The 22,142-nt window shown below is 45.4% G+C and overlaps 1 protein-coding gene across 3 annotated transcripts in view; it reads right to left on the reverse strand.

Moving 5' to 3' along the window:
- Positions 1-22,142, reverse strand: part of RRBP1 (ribosome binding protein 1) — a 60,415-nt gene that overhangs the window by 16,954 nt on the left and 21,319 nt on the right. For all 3 annotated transcript variants that reach the window (XM_019544043.1, XM_019544041.1, XM_019544042.1), the window contains 8 exons: positions 15,666-15,814; positions 12,190-12,312; positions 10,230-10,382; positions 9,083-9,201; positions 7,407-7,560; positions 2,885-3,023; positions 1,556-1,743; positions 1,381-1,418 (listed from right to left, as the gene is read on the reverse strand). In XM_019544043.1, coding sequence (XP_019399588.1) covers positions 1,381-1,418; positions 1,556-1,743; positions 2,885-3,023; positions 7,407-7,560; positions 9,083-9,201; positions 10,230-10,382; positions 12,190-12,312; positions 15,666-15,814 — 1,063 coding nt within the window. The remainder of the gene's footprint in view (positions 1-1,380; positions 1,419-1,555; positions 1,744-2,884; positions 3,024-7,406; positions 7,561-9,082; positions 9,202-10,229; positions 10,383-12,189; positions 12,313-15,665; positions 15,815-22,142) is intronic.

Below are 22,142 nucleotides of genomic sequence, written 5' to 3' on the forward strand. Positions count from 1 at the left end.
ATTCCCTGCCAGAGGCTGCCCCCTGCTGCCCCGTGTGGAAGCTCAACTTGGCTACTCAGGAACTGAGGCATTTGAGGAAGTTCAAAGAATTTGGAGCCAAAGAACTCACTCTGATTATATTTAAGCACTGAAACATTTTCAGAGGTACTGTATTCCCAGAGACTCCTGCTGACTTAAGCAGGGGCTTAACACTTAGCATTTAAAATACTGTTGTTTGTCAGCTGCTCTGTACAAATCTCAGAGAGCTTTGCCTAGGCTTCAAGTTGACTCAAATTTAAGGGACTTGTACCACGTTCTCTCCAAAGACGTGGAAGTCCTGGAAGACCCCTTAATCCGAAACAAATCCAACAGCTTCCAGTGCAGACCAGGCACATGCAGTGGTTTAACATCCCACTTGCCACAATGTTTCCAACAAGCAACCCTAGCCCAAGACCTTATGACAGGATTTGCACATACCCCACATTCTTTCAAAAAACTGACTTGGAAATCACACAATCAGGTCCCTGAATATAGGGTTTCCCTCTCCCATCTCCACAAAAGAGTCTGCAGTCTATTCTAATGTTTTTAAGACTCTCTTACATTACTAAGGGCTCAGACACATGTTAACACTGCCAGCAGAGCAGACACACTACCAGTTCTTTTGGGGTAGCTGGTACAGAGGATGCTATTACAGCATCTTGTCACTAGGTGATGACCTGTTTCAACTGAGTGAACAGCTCCAGGACAGAAAAAGGTGGACACACCATCCAAACCAGGTCAGTTTTATCTGATATTTCCCCAGGAGAAGCCTATACTGGATTCTAGGAAGTTACCCTTTTGTAGGGAAATACACAGCATATCCATTTCTTGTTTACAGTTGTATCATTGCCACAATTAGCATTGTATGTCTAGTTCTTAAACTGCTTTGTTTGGCTGCCAAAAGCTAACTGAACTGAACTGTCACAAGCTTAGACACAAACATCCACCTCTATTCCCATATCCTGCAGCTATGCAAAGTCATTAAAAATCAACAGACATCCACCGCCCATTCCAGAGGAACTCTGGGTCTTCTGTATTCATGCTTTCACGTGCACTTGCAATAAAAAAAAAAACGTCACTTCAGGATGGATTAGCTATTATTTTAGGCTAGCAATGAAGTCAATTCACACTTATAGGCTGGGTTTACCAGAGGGTCACCAAGTGCACGCCTACTTAACAATTTTATTTTGCCTTTTAATGATAGTATGCAGGCTGTCCTTGCTTCAAGAGCGTCAACACATTAACAGCAGCCAGGAAAGCCAGGGAAAAAGGCATTTCAACTCTTTCCTTTTTTAATGGTTTCAAACTTTTTTTTAGCACGCAGAAAGAAAACAGTGCTACTGGTGCACCCACCAGCCTTACCTTAGCTGCAGCTGGCTCACTTCTGCTTGATTAGCTGCCTGAAAGTTTTAAAAAAAAAAAAAAAGGGGGGCTTTTTTAGCCACTGTATACTAACAGTCCCCCCCAAAGTGCAACTGAAGTACAGAGGGTTCTTATGAGAGGGACAACCCCTACCCCCATGTTAAGAGCATGTGACCTGCAAGCCTTTATCTTTTTCTGCCTCCCTTGTCTGGCCTGCTTCCAGGAGGGCTTCAATGGATTTGATCCTCTCTGTGAGCTGCATGTTCTCAGCACTGGCCTCCAGCAGCTTTGTTTTCAGACCGTCAAGCTCCTCGGATTTGCTTTTTGTCTCCATTTCAGAGGAAAGTAGCTTGGCTTGAAGCTCTGTTGGGAGAAGTGGAGGAGGCACACAGAGAAAACAAAACACCAAAAGTTATACACCTCTAAATGCAAAGGCCCCAGACGAGGGCTTGAACTAGAACTTGAAGTGACAAGGATTTGGTCCCCAGCACATGCCCTCACAAATGGAGGTACTAGGTTTGAGATGACAAGCAACCAACAAGGAACAAGGACAGGCACCAAGGGTCAGGAATGCCAGGTACCAGTAACCAGAGGACATTCATCCAGAGGAGGAGATTTGCAACAGTCATGCTTGAAAGGAGCTCTGCAAATACAGCCATGGCCTCATTACCACACAGCAAAACACAAGAGTAGGGAGAAGTCAGCCAACCTGAGCACCCAAATGCCCTTCCCTCCCATCTGGCATGTACAGAGAAAGGGACAGTGTATCCACGCACATACACAGCTGGCAAATGGAGCAAGGGTGGACAGAACCCGTTTCAAGCAAAACAGCCCACAGAGAACATTGTAGGGGAACTGGTAGATGTACAAAGAGAGCTAGACCTCTTGCACTTTCTGATCTCCCTTGCCCCTTGTAATTTGATCTAAGCAAACAGTTTCCAAACATGTCAGGTCCCTGTTCTCTCCCCACACAGATGGACACTCTTCAGACTGACCATGTTTGTCCAGATAACACAAGTGTAGCTACCACCTACGCTCTTTTTTGTTCTTGTGTTCAAGATGCATCCAGTTCTCCCACCATCACTTCCAGCCTCCTGCACTTCTGAAGTATTTCTGACAACACAAAACTAGACATCCCCAACCTGAGCCTTTGAAAGAGGCTATGAACTAAACTTCTTCTGGCAGAACTGAAGTGCATCTACACCCAAAGTTGTGCAACAGCAGAGCCCTGTGGTCTGCCAATGGAGTTACCAAGCAGAGCAGGGTTTCTGTCATCATCTATCAAAAAGGTGCATGCAGACTTTTCCTCGGGCCTTCTGCCAAAAACAGTGGTTCCCCTCAACAGCTAAGACTTCTCCAGGGTACACTTCACATACACTTCCCAGTAGAGGGGAACCAGATGCACACTCTGCTTTCTGCCGGCAGAACTTCTGTCAGTAACTGCCTTGGTTTCTGGAAATGCAATACACATCAGTCAAGTACACATGCTCCAGATATGTCTCACCAGTGAGGCTCTGCTGCTGCTCTTTTGTCTTTTCTGTGTCGGTCAGCAGGCTTTTGTAGCTGGTCTGGGTTTTGCGCAGCTCTTCACTTACTTCATCCAGCCTCTTCTGCAGCACCGTCTCCGTTTCTTTTTGAGAAGTCTGCCAAGAGGAAGGAAGAGAGATGGTCGCAGATACCAAAGCCAGCTTGGAAAGATCATTCTCTATGTCTAGCACCACACCAACCTGGCATTCAAAAGAAATGAGCAAGTAAGTCTGCCCAGAGAAAGAAAGAGAGAGAGTCCTGGACACCAAGGCCAGCCTGGAGAAATCAATCTTTATGTATCGCTCTACATGCCAACCTGGTATTCAAAATACTAGCAAGTCTTCCCTCAGCATCCCCTAGGCAAAAAGAACCTCCTACTTCCAACAGGACAATTTCATTCCTCTGGTTTTAGTTTTGATAAAGCATGGACTAGAGATGTACAAACACCCTCCTGTCTCATTTCTGGGCTACAAGGACTTCTCCCCCCAGCTGAAATCATCAGTTGGCATTAAGTACCCTTACAAGTCTCCCTTTAATGCATAACCCCATCTTCTCCCCTAGGTTGAGTAGGACAGATTACTGGGCCAGATCCAAGCTGGACATACATTTTACCATGGCACAAGTCAAGTACATGAGGATGCAGATATCTAATCAGATTGCTTACTATCATGATAATTCAATGGACAAAACTGATATGCAGGTGTGCACACTGTTTACCCAATATTTATGGCGGGTATGCACAAGGCGACTGTGCATACACACTTCCTGATGCATCTATTACAAATGGAACATGCCAAAACAATCCTCCTTCCGAGTGTCACTGTCCTTCTCCACGAATTTCTCATTTCAGGAGAGGAAAGGGAAAAACAGGATATCAAAAAAAAACAAGTGTGTTTAAGAGAAGGGATGTGGGGCCAGCCACCCATAACAAGTTCACTCTTTGTACTCCCCAAAACAAGCTACACGCACACACACAGCCTTAGAGCAATGGTTGTTTTTTTCCCCTCAAACTTCCTTAGATCATGGCACACTTTCAAATCATCGAGTCATAGAGACATCAGGCTGCAAGGGATCTCCAGAGGTCATCTAGTTCAACCCTCTGCCTGAGGCATGATCATTCCTGTCCAAACCATCCTATACAAATCCATGATCTAAACCCCTGTACTGTTAGAGTTGACAGTAATTTTATAAAGACATAATGCCCTAGACATGTCATTTCTGTTGCAAAACCCCCATCCTCAAGGTTGACAGAGCCAGACGACCCAGCCTCACAATGGTGGCAACTGCCTCCCATCCCACTGCCGTTACCCCCAGTGACCCTATTGTGGAACCCCAGTTTGAAAACCACTACCTTATAGCAACATATTCCACTATCCCAGCAACCCCCAGAGTGAGTGTCAGCAGTGTGCATGTGAGATCAGCGTGCCATTTAGCATTAGCTTGGGTAGTCCTTCATCTGAGGTAGAGGCTGTTACCAAAGCTGCTGTAAGCTAGAAAGTTTATTTACAATAAAAGGGCAGAGGCAACCCTGCAAGGGCATTCACTTGCCTCTTCACAGAAAGGCTCAGAGACTAAGGGATAGAGCCCAGGCAGTAGACTACTGCTGCCATGATTGTTTATAAAAGGCCCAAAAAGTAGTAATCAGCTCTTTAAAAAAGTCATGGAGGAAAGAAGCCCATAAAGCCAGGATGCAACTTCAAAATATAGCTCCGTTACAGCAGCAGTCAACCCTCTAACCTCCAAGGAGCAGGGAACACAGCTGCTTACTTAGTAAGAGCCTCAGCACACAATGGTCTCAGCTGAAGTGAAGTATATAAAGGATTGCCATCGGCTTCCACCGTGTGCGAGGGGGTGGACACAGACATTAAAGACCTTGATGACTCAGGATCCAGTTACTACACAACACACCATGCTCTTTCCATCAGTTCTAACCTCTCCAGGACTGAGTTCCCATGGACGAGCATCTGTTCCCTACTGTAAAGCAGTCATGCTTATTTTGCTTGGTATCCGGTGGTAGAAGCACTCAGCTGCTTAGAGTCATTACAGACTTCAGCAGCATAGGGATGGGGAGTTCCTCCCAGCACGTTTCACGCAGTGGAGATTTTCTGCATGGTTTGGGCCAAAAAGAGTTTTTCCATCTTCAAGAGTGGCAGAGGAACAGCATGCTCCTTGGCACACCCCTCAGAGAGACAAAGTAAGGAATGTGATGATTGTGCTGAAAGAGAGGAACTCCGAAAATTAAAAATCGTTTTCTTCCTTTCGGAGCGGCCAGGCAGGCTAGAGTTACAGCACATGGAGCTGCAGTCAGCGCTCCCTCACGTTGGTCCTGTGCTTACAGTGGCTGGTTCCAAGTCAGGATTTAGAGACATTCCTTGTTCTGACTTCAAAAGCTCTTTCAGAGGAAAGGCACCAAAAAAGAAAGCACACCACAAAGAGCTACTGCCCGAGTGGAGGCTAGCAACATATTTATGACTGCTTAAGGAGATTTAGCATCTCAAATCTCTTGAGAATTTCACCCACTTTCTCCTCCACGTAAGAAGTATGGATAAATCTATATTAAATCACGCTTGCAGACTACTTGCACTGCCCCAAGTTGCACCTTCTTTAAAGATGAAGGCCTTTGAAGTACTTCAAATTGAGTACCTGTCACTCAGTGGAACATGGGAGACAGCAGCAGCAGAAAAGCCATGTTGCTGGAACCTCTTTCAGGAGCAGGCTCTAAAGGCCAGGGGTATGTGACAAGAGGTCCTTGCTTACCTGGCATCTGCCTCATCCTCAGTTTGATCTCATGAGGGTCTGTGGTCCTATCCAAATCAGGCCCCTCTGAAATTAGATCTTTTCTCTAACCATACAGCAAACAGTCCCAGCGAGTGCAGATATGTATTCTCATGTGTTGGGACACGCACAATTTGTATTAAGAGCTGTCTAAGACCTCCAACTGCATCTCTACATGTAGAAAGGAGATAATAATTGAGGAATACTAAGGTTTGTAGAAGAGTTAAAAACATTCTCCAGGTCACAGAATCCCAGAACTTGGGATCCTATGACCCAGAAAAATATGCTCAAAAGGTCAGGGACCATTGTGTCACAGGGGTAAGAGGCAGTTACCCACTCCCATCAGGCAGGGACTCCCTTGTGTCCCTTGTATTTGTGGAATCAAACATCTCAAGATTCCCCTATAGACAAAATATACAGCAAGTACAGTTATCAGGGATATGATTATCACTTTTTAAAATCAAGCCCTCGAAACAGTCCACTTTGATCTGCTTTCTGCTGTGGTAGCAGAAGTTTGTGGGGTCACAGTGGAAAAATAGATGGATATAGATTTTTTTAAAAGGATACAGACTTTCTTGAAACAAAAAGCAACCTACTTCAAAGTTTTGGAAGAACTATAAACCCTCCTGCCATGAGCCACCTAGCAGCCAGGGGCTGAAGAAGAAAGCTTTCCTTTGGAGTATGACCTCCTGCTATCTCTACAGACCTTGCAGGTTCCTCAGCGGCATCCACGAGTTGGCCACTGCCAGGATACTGGGCTAAATGAATGGCCAGTACCATGGCAACTCTTAGATCTGCCACCTCTATGGCGTCACCTCACTGTACACTACTGCAGCCTGCATACAGGCACACCTACAAAAGGCAGGCCATTTACAGCTAAATCCATTATTAGCAGCACAGATATAGACAAGGAAAGACCAAAGCTTGCTTTAAAAACTACCTTGAACAGATACTGTAGCAACCCATCCACAGCAACACCGAGCTCATGCCAAGGTAGGGTAAGTTAGCCCAGGCTGATCTTGGTGCTGCTGCTACCCAAGTGCATCATCACCAGTGGTATAGCAGAGATGCATCCAAGATGGCTGCAGACATGTCCTTAACTGAAGCTACCTCATAGTTTCAACAGCATCTTGAGCCCCAGGTATGCATGCTGGGTTTTTAGTCTGTTCTCCCTCAGGCTAGGTTACTATCCACAAGATAAACTTAAGCTCTTGTGGGGCACACGAAGGGTCATCTATCCATCCATCACCAGTCTCCATTTTGCTAGTAACAGGTTCTGTGAATAGTCTTGGCATTACACCAGAGACTTATGGTCTTAATAGGCCTTAGGACAAACACAACTAAAATAGTCTTCTTTGCACCTTTAGAAGTCTCTGCCAGTGATGCAATACGCTCAAAGAAAGCACTTCCATCCTCCTACCACACATGCTGCCCAAGCCATGATCTGGACCTCATTTAGGAATCTGAAATGTGCAACCTGGGCCTTGTAATTCAGGAATTTACAGAGGAAGAAAGAGGCATGGTATGATTATGTGACAGCTCAAGTTTGCACAAGGATACTGTGCCAGAGGCAGATCTCCAGAGATCCAGCCCAGTGCTCACACAGCAAGAAAGATGGTCAAAGCAATGGTAGCAGTTAAGGCAATTTTTTTTCAAAAAAGCAAGAGCTCTTTGAGTAGTAGGGAGGGGAGAAGAGAGCAGCAGTTTATTGGTGCAATGCTGACCTGTAGTTGGTCAATTTGCTTCTCGAAGGCAGCAGCCTTGACCTCCAAGCTCTTTTTCTGCTGTTCTTCCTGCTGCAGCGTCTCTGATTTTTCAGAAAGCTCTTTCGTTAGCTTGCTGCATTCTTGACGGAGCTTGGCCAATTCAGCATTTTGCCTGAATAGTCAGAGCAGAGTAATTTTAGTGTTCAGATTCTTATATCCCTCTCCAAGTCAGCTGCAGATAGCTATACTGCCCAAATCAACACTTCACTGGATTTTTACTGCATAAAGTCTTCAAATGCAAAATTTATCTGCAAACAGGTCATTTTCCCCCTGCTTTCTGGGACGTGCAAGCTCCCCAAGGGAGAGAAGCTTCCTAAAACCAATCATCATCTTTGCTAAATGGTGTTCCAGCCAGGGGCTACACATTTCCATACTTAGAGTTGCACAACTGTGAGGATACAAGCTTCCAGATCCAAGACTACATTTTTAGAATCCAGGCAATTACTTTACAATGACAGGTTATTGGACACAGCATTAAAAAAAAAAATTTTAAAAAAATCTGTAAAATGCATAGCATTGGTTCTTGAATCTTAACTGTACTTGGATTAAAAGTTGTACAACTGCTTAAAGAAAAAAAAAGAAATTGGAGTGTGCAAGTTCTCATGCCCATTTTAAAATGAGGATAAAAAAGATACTAGAAAAAGAGTCAAGGAGCAAAGCATGCATTTTGCAAGCCACTACCACGAAGTGTGTGATCAAGTTCATCCACTCTTTGCTCCTCCAACAGCTCATGATTTAGCTGTGCTCTCAACTGTTAGAGCACTCCATTTGACTGCCATTTTAGATTACTATTTCACAGAAGAATTTGTGGCAGTCAAGATGTCAACCACAGTCAACCACGGAGCTATACTAAAAATCAGATGATGGACAGTGACAATAAGGGCCTGGCCACATGTTCAATTAATGGCATGATTAAATCAAGCTACAAAGTTATCTCACATTTTTTTCTGGAATAATGTTGCAGCTTAATGCTCATTTTATCTTGCCATTAATTGGTTGAATGTGTAGCTGTCACAACTTAAGGCATGATTACCTGGTTAATCATGCCTGAAGTGTAACATGTAGAAGGCCTAACCCCTCTGACCTTAATCTAGTCATTTACCCCGTACTTAGAGAGGACATTATACCATAGTGGACTGTCAACTAGCAACCTCCTCCAGAACTAGATTAGCAGGGTGCAGAATGGCAAAGATTCTGCAGCCCATCAGTAGTAAAACAGGTCAATGTGTTTTCCTCTCCACCCCAAAATACAGACTTCTTTGAGAATTTAGATCCTGAAAGTTGTAGGTCATGTGATTCATTCCAGTTCTCCTTGATATGCCTTCCTATCTGGGCAGACAGCCTCTTGTGATGCTCCAAGGGCTATGTATTACAACAGCTTCACAGTCTTCAGTACATTATGGGAGATGTAGTCCAACTGCAGATCCTAGTGTCTGGGACATAGGAGTAAGCAGTTCAAGTACCTCCAGTTCCCATTTCTCATTACAGGAGCAGAGCTCTTTTGGCTTGCGGGGGGTACTGGCTGTGCCCAGGTTTGGCTGGATTTCTGTGACGTGTAGGAGAGTTTCCTACACACAATCCAGACTTACTCCTGGCTTCAGCTGCTCTATAGCCACCAGAAAGTGTTCTCTTACTTGCTCTCCGTCTGACTTGTGGCTTGGTTTAGGGCATCCCTCAGAATAGAGTTCTCCTGCTGCAAGCGAGCCAGCTGGGTGTTTGGCCCATTCTCCAGCTGCTCTTGAAGAGACCGGATCTGGAAAGTCAAGGATGGCAGAACACTATTAGCCCTCCTATAACATACAGGCCAAAATACCAACTCCCCCCCACCCCACCCCTTACCCTCCTAATTAGCCCATAGCAGTTTTCCTTCAGAAGATGCGCATGGTTTCATGCGCACAGAGCAGGTGCCTTCTACAAGCCTGTCACATGTTATAATCAGGCATCAAAATCCAATAGGGAGATGGAAGAGAAGCATCTTCCATCTCATCAAGACGATACCTAGAGAAAGAGCTCTCCAGAAGGAGTTAGGCTGGCAGCAGTTAGGATATTCTAACCCCTGCTCCACCCACAACCCACCCCACACCCACATATATACAAAAGCCCTAAGTGGAGGTGCTACTTTCCCTCATTTAAAATCATAAAGCTGCTTTTTGTACAGCCAGAATGCAAAAGCACCCCCAAAAGAAGGATGAGCTGTTCCAAGATCCCAGTTCCACCAGGGCACACTCCCTTCCATCACAACTCTGAAGTGACACTTCTCTTTCAACCATTTCAATAGCTTAGACATTCCTGGTTCTTTCCAACCACCAGATAAATTTCAGAGAGTAATTCCCTTGAAGGGATCTGTGGTTGTTTCCAGCAAGTTACAGTCTTTTGAGCCTGGCTGTTCTTCTGCAAAACATGCTAGCGCTCAACATACAACAGGCTCAATGCCGAAGGTGGGGCAAGCTCTTAGTCTGACATTCTGCCTACGTATCAGAATGGTTTTCCTGGTCTTCAGAAAAAAGCTACAAGTCCTGAAGGCCAAGTGTCAGGTCACCTGTACTCCATGACACGTACAGATGTAAGAAAGTCAGACTAAGGTTGATTGCATTAAAGCTTTAGATGCATGTTCAGAGCCTCAGCCAAACTAAGGTAGAAAGGCATGAAAGTCACCTGGTCCTTATGCCTGCAAGCAAGATCAGCGCTGCACACCAAACCCAGCACAACAAAGGCATCTGTTCTCAACTCCTCCAGATTTTGCCTGGAGCATGCATTCAGAAGTATAGCAAATCCCCCTACCTTTCCTTGTAGCTGCTGAGTTTCATTCACATGATCCTGGTAACTAGCTTGCATACGAGCCTGTATAGCAGCAACCTCTTGCTCACGAGCCAATAGCTGCTCTTTCAGCTTGGTTTCAACAGTGACAGTCTTTGCCTTCTCGGCTGCGAGTTCCTTCAAGGAGATGGAGTTTCACTTAGTTTCCAGCAATTTTTTTTGGAACATGTCTTGTATAACCTGGGACATTTAAACACTCAGCAATTTTATGCACTGCACCATCACATGCTTTCACACCATGGGGAACTAAATTCATCTCCAATAAAACTGTTTGCATTCCTTCTTGCAGGTCTTGTTCTGAGCTGTGGCCACTGGATGTCACTGTTGTGCCATACTGGATTAGTTAAAAGAACAGTGCGAAACCTACAGTTCTCCAGATCAGTAAGCCCTTTGATTACACCCACGTCCAAGGTGGGCAAGCCCTCCCACCTGCTTTTTAAATGAAAGCACACTCTGTCCTATAGCCATCTGATTTCCCATTGTGCTACTTATACTCCCTCAAGAACACATGTTATTTGTAAGCAGGTTTGTAACATTGATAGGATGAGGGTTTGCTGGACAGCTAGCAAAATGAAGAAGACAGATGTACAGAGCGATGCTGAGCCAACACCCCTTTGCTAAGTGTCACTGCACTGGTAGCATTTTCATTTTTCCTGCTCTTACATCAGGCATGCTGAAGTGTGCTCTTGGCCTGTCTTTTTTCAGTCACATGTAAGAGCTTGATGTGGCTATTTCAGGGAATCCTCAGGTAAAGTGGATGCTTTCAAATGCAGGAACTGTACTCATGGCCCAGGAGGCCCAATCCAGTCCCATGTTGCTTGATAAGGTCTAACTTGTGGCTTGAGCTGCATGGTGTGGGGCATGCCGATGTCAGTGTGTAGGATTTCAGCTTTAGAGGAGACATTTAAGTTTGGTTCTTGTGCGCAGAGGGGGCTGGAAAAGTTACAGCATCCAGAGGGATATTTTTGGACACTGGATTGCCTTCAACGCAGGCACTATGCTGAAGTGTGTGTTCACTGTGTACATGGACAGGAAGGAATTTTCATGACTAAGAGGAACACAGGTACATTCAGTTCTTTCCACCTTCCTCCCCCACAAAGTGCCAGTAAACAGCCCGTTCCTGAGCTTTGGTGCCGAGGAGAAAAGATGAGTTTGGAATAATTCCTATCCTCGTGAGACTGCAGGGCTTCATGAAGTCTTTATTTAGAGATCAAAACCAGGGGTAATTATGACTGGTAGCAGTTTGGGGGAGGAGAGGGAAGGAGGGGAGGGGGAGGAAGAAAGATGGCTTTGACCTCTAATTACCAATTCAAGTTAACACAAAAAGTAGACTCCTTTTGTACAAAAGACACTTCCTTTTCCAGCTGACAAACGGCACGGGGGAGGGGATAAACACCGCACTTAACCCTCACGCTTAGCAAATATGAAATTGTGCTCATCCACCAAATTCTATAGGAAAAGAGAAAAGAATTGTGCACCCTTTTGCCAGCTTTGGCTTGGGGCGGTTTTGCAAATGCCTTACAACCTGCTTTCATAAAGCTGCATTTTACAACTGGAACTAAAACTTAACATAAGCCCTTGGAAAGGCATTATGTTTGTACAGTGCTTAGCACAATGGCACTGTGGGTCCATGACTGCATGGGCTAATGCTTTGACTCTCCACGTGGGCGCCACATACAAGTCACTGTCATACCAGGCAACTGTTTTTCACATAAAAAGGGAGCAAAGAAGTTTAAAAAAAAATTAAATAAAAAGACATCAGCTAGACTGTGGAGCCCAGCCCACTGGGTAAATCATTAACTGCAATTCCTAGCAGGCAGGCAGTTATCATACTGTTATCACATCAAGGGGGAGGGAGAAAAGCAGTGTAACTACCTAGGTTAAAAGAAGTATCAGAGACACGTAGAGGGCACAAAGCTCTTACCTTGTTAAGCTCCCTCAGTTTGTTTTTGGCAGCAGAGGCGTCTTCCTGTTCAGCAGAGAGTTGCTTCTCTTTCTCTTCTAGTTGACGTTTCAGCACAGTAACTGGGTCACCTTTCTGGGTTGCCTAAGGACAAGAGGTCACACACTGTTTGTACAGGCTCTCTTAGAACCTGCTTATTCATCAGGGCATCGTAGGAACATGTGCTTCCATCTTCAGACCCCAGGGCTGGAAGGGACCTGAAGGCTATCTAGTCCAACCCTCTGCACAGACGCAGAATGTGCTGTTCCTGGACCATGGATGGGCAAAACGCGGTCCGGGGGCCGGATGTGGCCTGCCAGGCCATTCTATCTGGCCTGCGGGGCCCCTAAAAAATTTAGAAAATAAATATTTATCTTCCCCTGGCTGCCTGTCATGTGGCCCTCGATGGCTTGCCAAAACTCAGTAAGTAGCCCTCCACCTGAAATAACTGCCCGCCCCATTCTAGACCATCCTGTCAAGAATACCTCCTCTTAAGGACCTCATAAGAAAGTGATTCTATAGCTCCCCTGAGCAACATGGTCCATCATCCTACAGTTTTTGCAGTAGAGGAAGTTCCTCCCCGAGATGTAATCTAAATTTGATTTGCTGCACCTATTACTTTGGTTTTCCCTTGCTAGAGAGCAGGAGACAATATCCCAGCCCAAAACTGTATTTGCTTTTTTAGCAGCTGCACCATGCTGCAGAAATACGTCAAGCCTGTGACCCACCACAACTCCTAGCTCTCTCAGCTACCTTGCTACCTAGGCAGTCAACTTCCGTTCTGTCTGGGCGTCTGGTTTTCTTTTTAAGCAAGGCACCATTGTTCTCCTCTGTCGAATTCCGTTCTGTTGTCAACTGCCCAACTCTCCATTCCAATCGTATCTTCTGTAGGAGAATCAAGCTCTCCCAGTTTTGGGTCATCTCCAAACTTGAACAGGAAAACTCTCTTCCTGCATCCAAATCGTTAAGTAAGAAGTGTTCAATAGCACTGTGCCCAGACCAGACTTTACAAACCTTTTTCAGTCTACCTATTATTCCAGCAATGGGCCCATTTATAATTATTCTTACTGAAGGTTATTCAGTCACGTATGTAGCCATGTAACAACAACTCTATCTAGTCCACACCTTCAGCATACTTGTGCACACCAGGGGAAGACAGGACGTAGAACAGGGGTAGGCAAAACGCGGCCCACAGGCCAGATGCGGCCCACCAGGCCATTCTATGCAGCCTGTAGAGCCCCTAAAAAAACAAATCTAGAAATTTAATATTTATCTGCCCCTGGCTGCCTGTCATGAGGCCCTTGATGGCTTGCCAAAACTCAGTAAGCGGCCCTCCACCTGAAATAACTGCCTGCCCCAGTGTAGAACCACTGAGAAGGTACATGCTTGGCCAGAGCAACTGTGAAAGGAAGTCTTCTGCCAGACCATAGCTTAACACAAGAGCAAAGAGGAAAAGTTTCTTACCACTAGGGATGTAAAAAGACTATGGCATTGGGTTAGTACAGCAATGCAAAGTCTCCTAATTTAATGGGGAGCTAGGTCTTTGCATTTTTGATCTGGAGTGGAAGTTCAGAACTAGGCTGTCAGACAAATGCCCCATAAAGCGGGACCAGTTACAGAAGCCTTCCACCCACACAGGTCTGGAAAGCGTACAAAGTACAGAGGGTCTTCAGGACTGCCGACTCCACAACATGACAAAGCATGTGTAAGGAACACCAAACAGTTCAGCATAGAGCACTTCATCCACAGATGGCAAAGCACTACAAAGAACCACTGGCTCCATTTTCCACACATGGGGAATTTCAAGCTCTGCTTTGCCATTAGAAGATGGCAGGAACCCAGGTCTTCAGGATGCTTATCCAGTCTCCTCACCATTAGACCCTGCCTCCCCTAGATTGATGCTCTTAGGATTGTTACACATTCAGCATCTGAGTTGCTCAAATGTAGACTGTTGCAAGTACTACCCTGGAGTTGGGAGCAGTCACACTTCGGGGCTAAAACCCTTCTCTGACTGTCCCCCATCTGCACAGCTGTGACTTACTACAAGAGGGCTCGCAAGCAGACACTGGACTATCAGCTATAGCTGTGAGTTGCCACTACAGAGCAGGTGAGCCAGGACAGGCTTCTAACCCTGCACTAGGTAGTGGTGTAGAAGAGATGCGGGGAGCGGGGCAAGGCAGGGGGCGAGAGGGCAGGAGCATGAAGCTAGAAGATGGAGAGTTAATAGAAGATGGGTGGGTAATGAAGTGTGAGATAGAAATAAAATGGGATGGGGGAAGGATGAAGTCAGCTGCTGAAATATAAAATAAAGAGAAGTAAAAATAAAAGAGAACCTAAAAATAAATAAAAGAGAAAAAGTAAATTAAAGAAGGCCTCTTGTTTTAATAAATTGAGACTTGGGTTTAGGGTTGCTTGTCATGCTTCCCAGGGTGGCTAAGAGGTGGGAGCGGTGAGGGAAGGCACTTTTACGGAAGCTACTGCCCCTGTCCAGAGAAGGAATCCACAGCTCATGGGAATCCACAGCTCATGGGGACCCAATCTCACCCCTTTTGTTCTACCCTCCCCCCAAACCTATCCATAACCTGTGACCTGGCTAGCTCCTATGTGCTCTGCAGGCTGTTTGCATAGGATTGGGGGTGGGAAGGTCCCACACCTAGGGGTGGGAGGCAGAGTTGGGTTGGTGCCAGACTCACCCCCAGGCAAGAGAGTTTAGGGGGTGGAAAGTTTGTCCATGCAGAACAGGAGGGTGGGGGAAGACACTCTGCATTCTGGCATGTGAAGGTCTGCAACTTGGATGGCTTATCTGGGGGGAATGGCCACACATTAATGGAGCACAAGCTGGGTAACACAGATCAGAAACAAAGCTTGCCTTGGAGTGGTGTAACTAAGCTGCCCAAAAATACTACTTTCAGGTGTTAATGTGTGGACAATCCAAGGGTTAAGAGCTCTAGGAGCCACCTAAAATTAAATGTGAAACAAGGTCCTTATAGGCGAGTGTGGAACACCACATTTCCCTTTCACTGTCACCCAAGGTCACATAAGAGCCTTTAGCAAAACAGTGAGCATAATACAAAGTTAAGGCCCAGACTATTCAGTTTCAGCTACGAGATCAGACGTTCCACTGAGCAACCTCCAGTTCCTGCTAGAAGAGACAAGGCGATCCTCTCATTTTAAAAGGCAGCTTATGGAGGAAGTTTGTGAAGTTGGCTTAGCCAAGTACATTGCATGTTATGAAGGTGGGTCAGATCTTTAAATACGAGTATCTCTATAGTTCCATCTGACTGACACCAGCTGAGGTTCTGGCCTGAGACCTCCAGCCCCCGCACTCCTGGAATGGGCCTGTGTCACACTCAGGCCAAAAGGATGTTAGAGAACTACATGAAGCAGCTGCTGGTCACTCTCACTTGACCACAGGGAAGTCAGCAGCCGAGCTGCTCTGACCTAGGGAGTTATACTACCGTGTGCCACGTGTCCTGGACAACACCGGCTCTCTCCGTCAGGATCTCGATGAGTTGCTGAGCCTCTCCCTCACTGAAGATCATGTTACTAATGGTGGAAACCAGGGTCTTGTATGGCAGGTAGAGGGGACCATCAGCATCTGCAGGCACTAGAGGGAAAAACAAGAGTGGGGGCATTATATAAAGCAACAAGGTACTGAACAATAGCAAGTTTGTGACATGGGGATTTGCACCAGTTTATAAAGTTAGCATGGACTCACTCATTTTGGATCAAGGGTCTTAGGATATGCCCAGACAAGCAAGTCATGATGAAGCAAGACTGGCTAGGAATATGATTCATTTAAGTGCCCGCATTCATGTTCCTACCTACTGGTACTTGAGTCACACTGTACCCCTCACCAAAAGCAGGGCAAGGCATTTTATATTTACCACAGGATAAAAGTGTGCACATGGGCCGTTGCCACAGAGCAGCCAAGGAGCCACAAAAGTTCACACCAGGCAAGGCATACATACTTCACAGCTGATACCACCCTCTAGCTTAGCTTAAGCCAATTCCTGAACAAACTCACTAATTTATCAAAATATGCATCTTCAGTTTCTTAGCAGTGGTTTGATTAGAATCGTTTTTAGTTACACTTTTACACAGGATAGTACAAAAAACTGGCAGGAAAGATTTCAACAGCATGTGCAGTCATCCAAACACGAGACCAGTTCATAAGACACTTAAAACACTATATATAGAATACAGGACAGCGCAATGAAAGGCATCATTTTTGGTCTATTGTTTAGCAAGGTATGTGTCAAGGTCAAACAATCCTCAGGCAGAGCAATTCCCAGCACACAGCAAAGCATAAGAGTGAATTTTAATAGCTTAGAGGTGAACAAGTGGGGCTCATGTCAAACCTATGAGCATCTAGTTAGAATCCCATATCAATGGCATGGCATTAAAAACAAAACAAAAAAAACAAAAAAAAAAAAAACAAACTTTAAAATCTTTTGGAAATCTTCACCAGAAGAATCAATACCTTGGTATGGACCAAGTGGTGACAACAGAGCATACGCCATTTCTTCCTATGCACCTTAATTTCTAGAGCTGTGGCAGTTCAAGAAGCATCACCTGCCAACTTGGGTAGTTACAGATTAAATCATTCAGACACAGCAGAGATGGAGAACAGCTGGAGAAACGGCATTTCTCAAGATTAGTCTTCAGGAGTGATGTCACCTCCAGAATCCACTTCTGAAGTGCTACAGCAAGTTGTAAAGAGTCTGCATTTAAAAATTTGCATGTGCACAGGAGCCAAGTGTCAGTGAAAACAGTCAACTTTCCATAATCCGAGTATGTACAAAGTGACCACTGTGAGCAAGATGCAAGCATCCCCTGGCTTGGAGAGCTGGTCCATAAGGTTTGGAGCCTGCCCTGCCTCTACAAACCACTTCATTAAAAAGAGCTATTTCCTAGCTTGAAGACTGTAGTGCAGAGAACCTGAAGTGATCGCTTATTATCAAGGCACCACGTTCTGCAGGAACTTGGTTTCAAGTTATACCAATGCATCAGATAAGTTTTAGGAGAGGATGCTCTCCTTTGTGATCCTAGCTAATCCAATACTGCCACTGAGAAGATCCATGGCTTTGAATTCACAGTATTCTGTTACCTATGTAGCTCCAGCTCTCAGCATGCATCTCAGGACTGGTCTACAGACAAAGTCATTCTACAAATAAAAGAGGCAGGGTGTGATCCATTCAGTAATACAGGCAACTGCTGCTTAGCGCTCTTAATTGGTTCTCAAAAAAAGCAAACGTTACGCAGAATAGCGTTAAGCAAAACCAATTCTGATGAACCAAGATGGCAACAAACTGGCGCTAAATTGCACAGTGAAGCTGCATGCTGCCAATGCATTGTGGCGCTAGTGTACTGCTGTCAGCTGTATGATGCCCATGAGCGTTATGACAGAACTCACTAAGCACTAAGTGGAATCAGGTATCAATATAAACCGAGGGTTATAGTGAAATAGTGCTAAGCGAAACAGTGTTAAGCGGGGGTTGCCTGTACAAGTATACACAAAGAGAACCTATAACAGCTTAAATTCTGGTCCATTTTCCCACGTGCACAAAACCGCAGACAGAATCTGCTTGAGGATTTCCCAGCTAAACAGCCCATTACGAGCTGTAAGCTCCCCAAGGTCACACCATTACTAATGGAAAAAGAGCATCAACCAACAAAGAGGAACCATGTGGTCCTGAAAACAGTTTCTTGGTGGTGTTTCTTTTTCTTATAAAAGGAGTCAAGATTCTAGAGTACTTCAGAATCGCATTCCCCTACTTCAGGTCCTCTTCCGTCCAGAAGAGAAGAAAATTTCATACAGCTTCTAGCTAGCCATCTACCTTAGCTAAGAACAGACACTGCATTTATCCCTGGATACACTGTGCTTCTATTTGTCCCATACACTAAACCTCGATTTAAAAAGGGGAAAATGCAATGCTGCCTATCAGACACTGCATCATTGAATCAATCCTAGAATTAACTATACAAACATACTTTGCAATATTCCCAGGATAAACTATTACTACGTCTTATCTGGGAAACGTTTTTAGGATTTATCCTGGTGCAACAGGCATGGATGTCTATGTTTGCATTCTGTCCTGAAATAGAAGCATTTTATCCCAGGATAATTGTGATGTCTGTTGGCAGCTTTAGTCTTTCTGTTTAGAGCGATGACAACTCACCTTTTTAGCACTCAGGCTACCTACAGATGTGCTGGCTCGCTTTTTAGTTAAAGCACCCCTGCAGGCATTTTAAAACATGGGGAGGGGGGCTTAATACAATATGTCAGTGACCGTTTTTAATTAGAGTGGTTGTCAGGAAACCACGCTAATTAAAACGGCCCCTCCCCACCCTTGAGCATGTGTATAGGCAGCCTTAATGTCTTGTGTTCAAACTACACTGCTGATCCAAAAGGTGCAGACAGAAGGGCAGCTCCTGGGTACAACTCATGGCAATTTATAGAAAGCACCATGAGTTAAACTGATCCTCCCAACCCAATGGATGTTAGCTGATGAATCAGGAGGGTGAAGGATCAGCTCTAATTAGGAGCTGAGTCTCTACAGCCTCTTCTAGCTCCATCCTGGCATCTTGCAACTCTGCTTCTGTCTCCAGATGGGAGGGGGAGAAGGCAGAAAAGGGAGGTCTATTCTGGGCTTCTCAGCCCCACTGGAGTGGGTAGGTTACAGCTGCCTCTACCCCCCAGGTGAGGGGCTCTAATCCCCCCCACACACACTACAGCAGGGCTGAGAAAACCCTATAACAGACCTTCCTTTCCTGCCTTCTCCCCACTCCCATCCAAAGAACAGCAGCTATGGCCAGGCTGCACTGCAGCGGAGGCAGATGGATTAATGAAGGTGCTCCACTTTGGAGCATCTTCATTTGAACCCTCACACAACAAGGGTTAATTTGTCGCGTGACTGGAGCACTCTGCAGCTGTGCTCTTCTTTTGGGCATGGCTTTAGAAGCACTTTCAAAGGGCCAATTCCACAACAAATGTCATTTCTGTCTGCTCCCAAAGGGCATTTTTACATGTGTAGTGGAGCGCAGTGCCGGGCACTCTAATTTGCCAGCTGCGATAATTAGAAGCACCCGTGAGTCATGTGCATCAGCACCCCATGGTGAAAAAAAAATGGTGGCAGGGTGCTCTGAACTAAAGCTCATTGAACATATTTTATTTCAAAGCGCCCTGCCACCATTTTTGCAGTGTGCAGATGTGCAATGATGCAGATACACGTGACGCAGGGCTGCCAGCGCACATCAATTTGTGTGCTCCAGCAGACTCGATTAATTGAGCCTGCTCCGCTGCGCTGGATTTCCAGTACATCAAAGCAGGCTCCACACACGCGTATAGGAACCCAAAGAAACCATTTCACACCATTCCTGGGGCCCTGGCTACTACTCCCGTTTATATGGCATCGGCCACTACTTGCCCATCCTGTATTCTAACAGGGCCAAATCTCTGCCAAAACTGGCAAGCAAGGGGTGAATTAAATTTGCGTGTATAATCAAGTAAAACTAAAGGCTATCAAGCCAGAGGACTGCAGCTGGATCAAAAAAAAAAATCATAGCATTTTCAACAAGTGTTAAACAAAACACTACCCCCCACCCCCCAAAGATAAAATTTGAGATTAGACCAAATGATTTGAAATCATTGAAAACACCTTTGCAACCATAATTGCATTTAAAGGGGGGGGGGGGGAAGAAATCACTCAAGTTGTGTCATCATACAGAAGTCTTTAAAAGGCGTACGATTTTAGACCCAGATGTGAAGAACTTAGTTCTAAAATAAGAATCTCTGAAGAGCAGTAGCTCAGCAGGATATCTGTATTCAAAGTCATGGATAAACTAGATTACAACATGCCTGCCACAGAGTACTAGAATTAAGCTTTAGCCATTTACGAGCAAGGGCAAGATCCAACACAAAGTTTCTTTCGAGTCACAATTTAGGTATGGCATGCAACTGACCATGCAGACCACCGGCTTCCACAGTAAAAATCAGGAGCACCAATGCTACCATTACTCTTGTTCTGTCCACAGAGCTTCAGAATAAGGCAAGAGTCACCTCCACTTCAAATCAAAAAGCACTTATAAGTACACCAGTGTGGGCAGTCTACTGCACATGCCACGTTGCCACCTCTGAAAAACAGTAGATGGGTGTACAGGAGACCTTTTTGCAGCTGCAGCCTGGGAATGCCTTGCCTCCAGCAGCCTCTGCCAGCTGGTAGAGAGTAGTCAGACAGGCAGCTCCAGCTGTGCTCAGGGAATACTGTGGTACAATATTTACTGCTTGCTAAAGGCAACTCCCTGCCTTTGCCGCAAGTCACACTACCACCAGCTGGAGGACTCTGCTCAGCTGCTGGCCTGCCTCCTGGGTAGCAAGGACTTAGCAAGGCAGGGAATGAGGACAGCAAGACAGCAGACCCTGCCCTGTTCCCTCACCCTAGCAGCTACAGCAAGAGGAGCAAGCCAAATAGGGATAGGCTGCAAGTCCTTTCCCAAATCACGGCTCCTTCCCTCCCACCTCCCTGTCCACCACAACAGACTTATCAGCTGCATGCGCTCTCCATGCTGCCGGACTGTACTCCTCGCTGCCTAAGTGTTGCGCTGTGGCTGCACACATGCATGGACATTTATTGGCCAAATTAATCAGCCACATCAGGCCAATTTCCATTACAATCAATTTTCTTTATATCGGTGCCGATCAATATGTATCACCTCTATTAGCTACATGCTGACAAAGGCAAAACTCCTATCCACCTTGGCAAGGCCAGACTTTAGCTTCTCATATCTAATCAATTGTTGTTGTCCTCTTCTAATACAGACAGATCATAAAACAGGTTGAGTGCGCCCAAATCCTTTATTGAGAAACCATGGGAGGGGGGGTGCAGGGCAGGCCCATCCCAGCCCATGAAAAATTTAAGGGTTATTTTGTCCTAGATGGCTTTAAGTTTAAAGTTAGTCAAATTGATACTTTTATAAATGCTCTACAACCCTGTTTAAATCTCCAGAGCTACTGCCAGGCAAGCATCAAGATTTCTTTCAGTAAGGGGAAAAAATATCAAACCCCCAACAAGCTTTAAGGCAGGACTTTAAATACACTTTTGGCCCCCCATCAGCTACAAGACAGTCTCCTTGCCACTGACAGTCCCAGTGTCTCCTAGCAACTCAAATTGGGTCATTCAGGATCCTAAATGCGCCTGGACTTACTGTGACATCTATCTTGAACCCAATACAGATCCTCAAGGTTTTGGGAGCTAGAACCCTTATTTCTGTAGGAGGCATTAGGAAGACCATTACAGGCAAAAGCTGTTGGATAGGCTGCCTTACTGGAAGAAGTGATACTTAAAGTTAGCCTAGTCCTTCATTCAAAGGGAAAGTTGCTGCTGTTGACAAGCGATAGGCATTTTAAAGAAATGCATGACATGGGTTTTCCCTTCAAAAAGATGTCAGAAGGTTGCCTGTCAGAAAATTGAGACTGGTTCCACAGATGGGGAAAATCATGCCTTAAGCGGAGAACTCAGGAGTGACATCCAACTTGGTTCATCTCCATGCAGGAAAGAGCTGAGGAGACTTGATCCATTTACAAATAGCAGAATAAGAAAGAGACTTCTAGTTCTTGCAGAAAAAGAAAATTTAAAATATCTGTAACCTAAGCCTATGCCTAGGAAGCTTGGCAGATAAAGAATTGGTGCCTTACAGGCGAGTTCTTGCAGTACTTTAATAAGAACACCTAGTGCCATAGTCAATTGGATTAGCCACAGGGAGCTCCCAAAGACTACATAGTTGTCCAAACAGTGGGCTCCATCTGAACCAGAAACTCAGGGGTTTCATAGACATCAGGGCTGGAAGGGACCTTGGGAGATCGAGTCCAGCCCCCTGCCCAAAGGGCAGGAAGTCAGCTGGGGTCATAGGATCCCAGCAAGATAAGCATCCAA

Source organism: Crocodylus porosus, unplaced genomic scaffold (assembly GCF_001723895.1).
Source record: "Crocodylus porosus isolate Cpor-Errol unplaced genomic scaffold, CroPor_comp1, whole genome shotgun sequence".
NCBI lineage: Eukaryota > Metazoa > Chordata > Crocodylia > Crocodylidae > Crocodylus > Crocodylus porosus.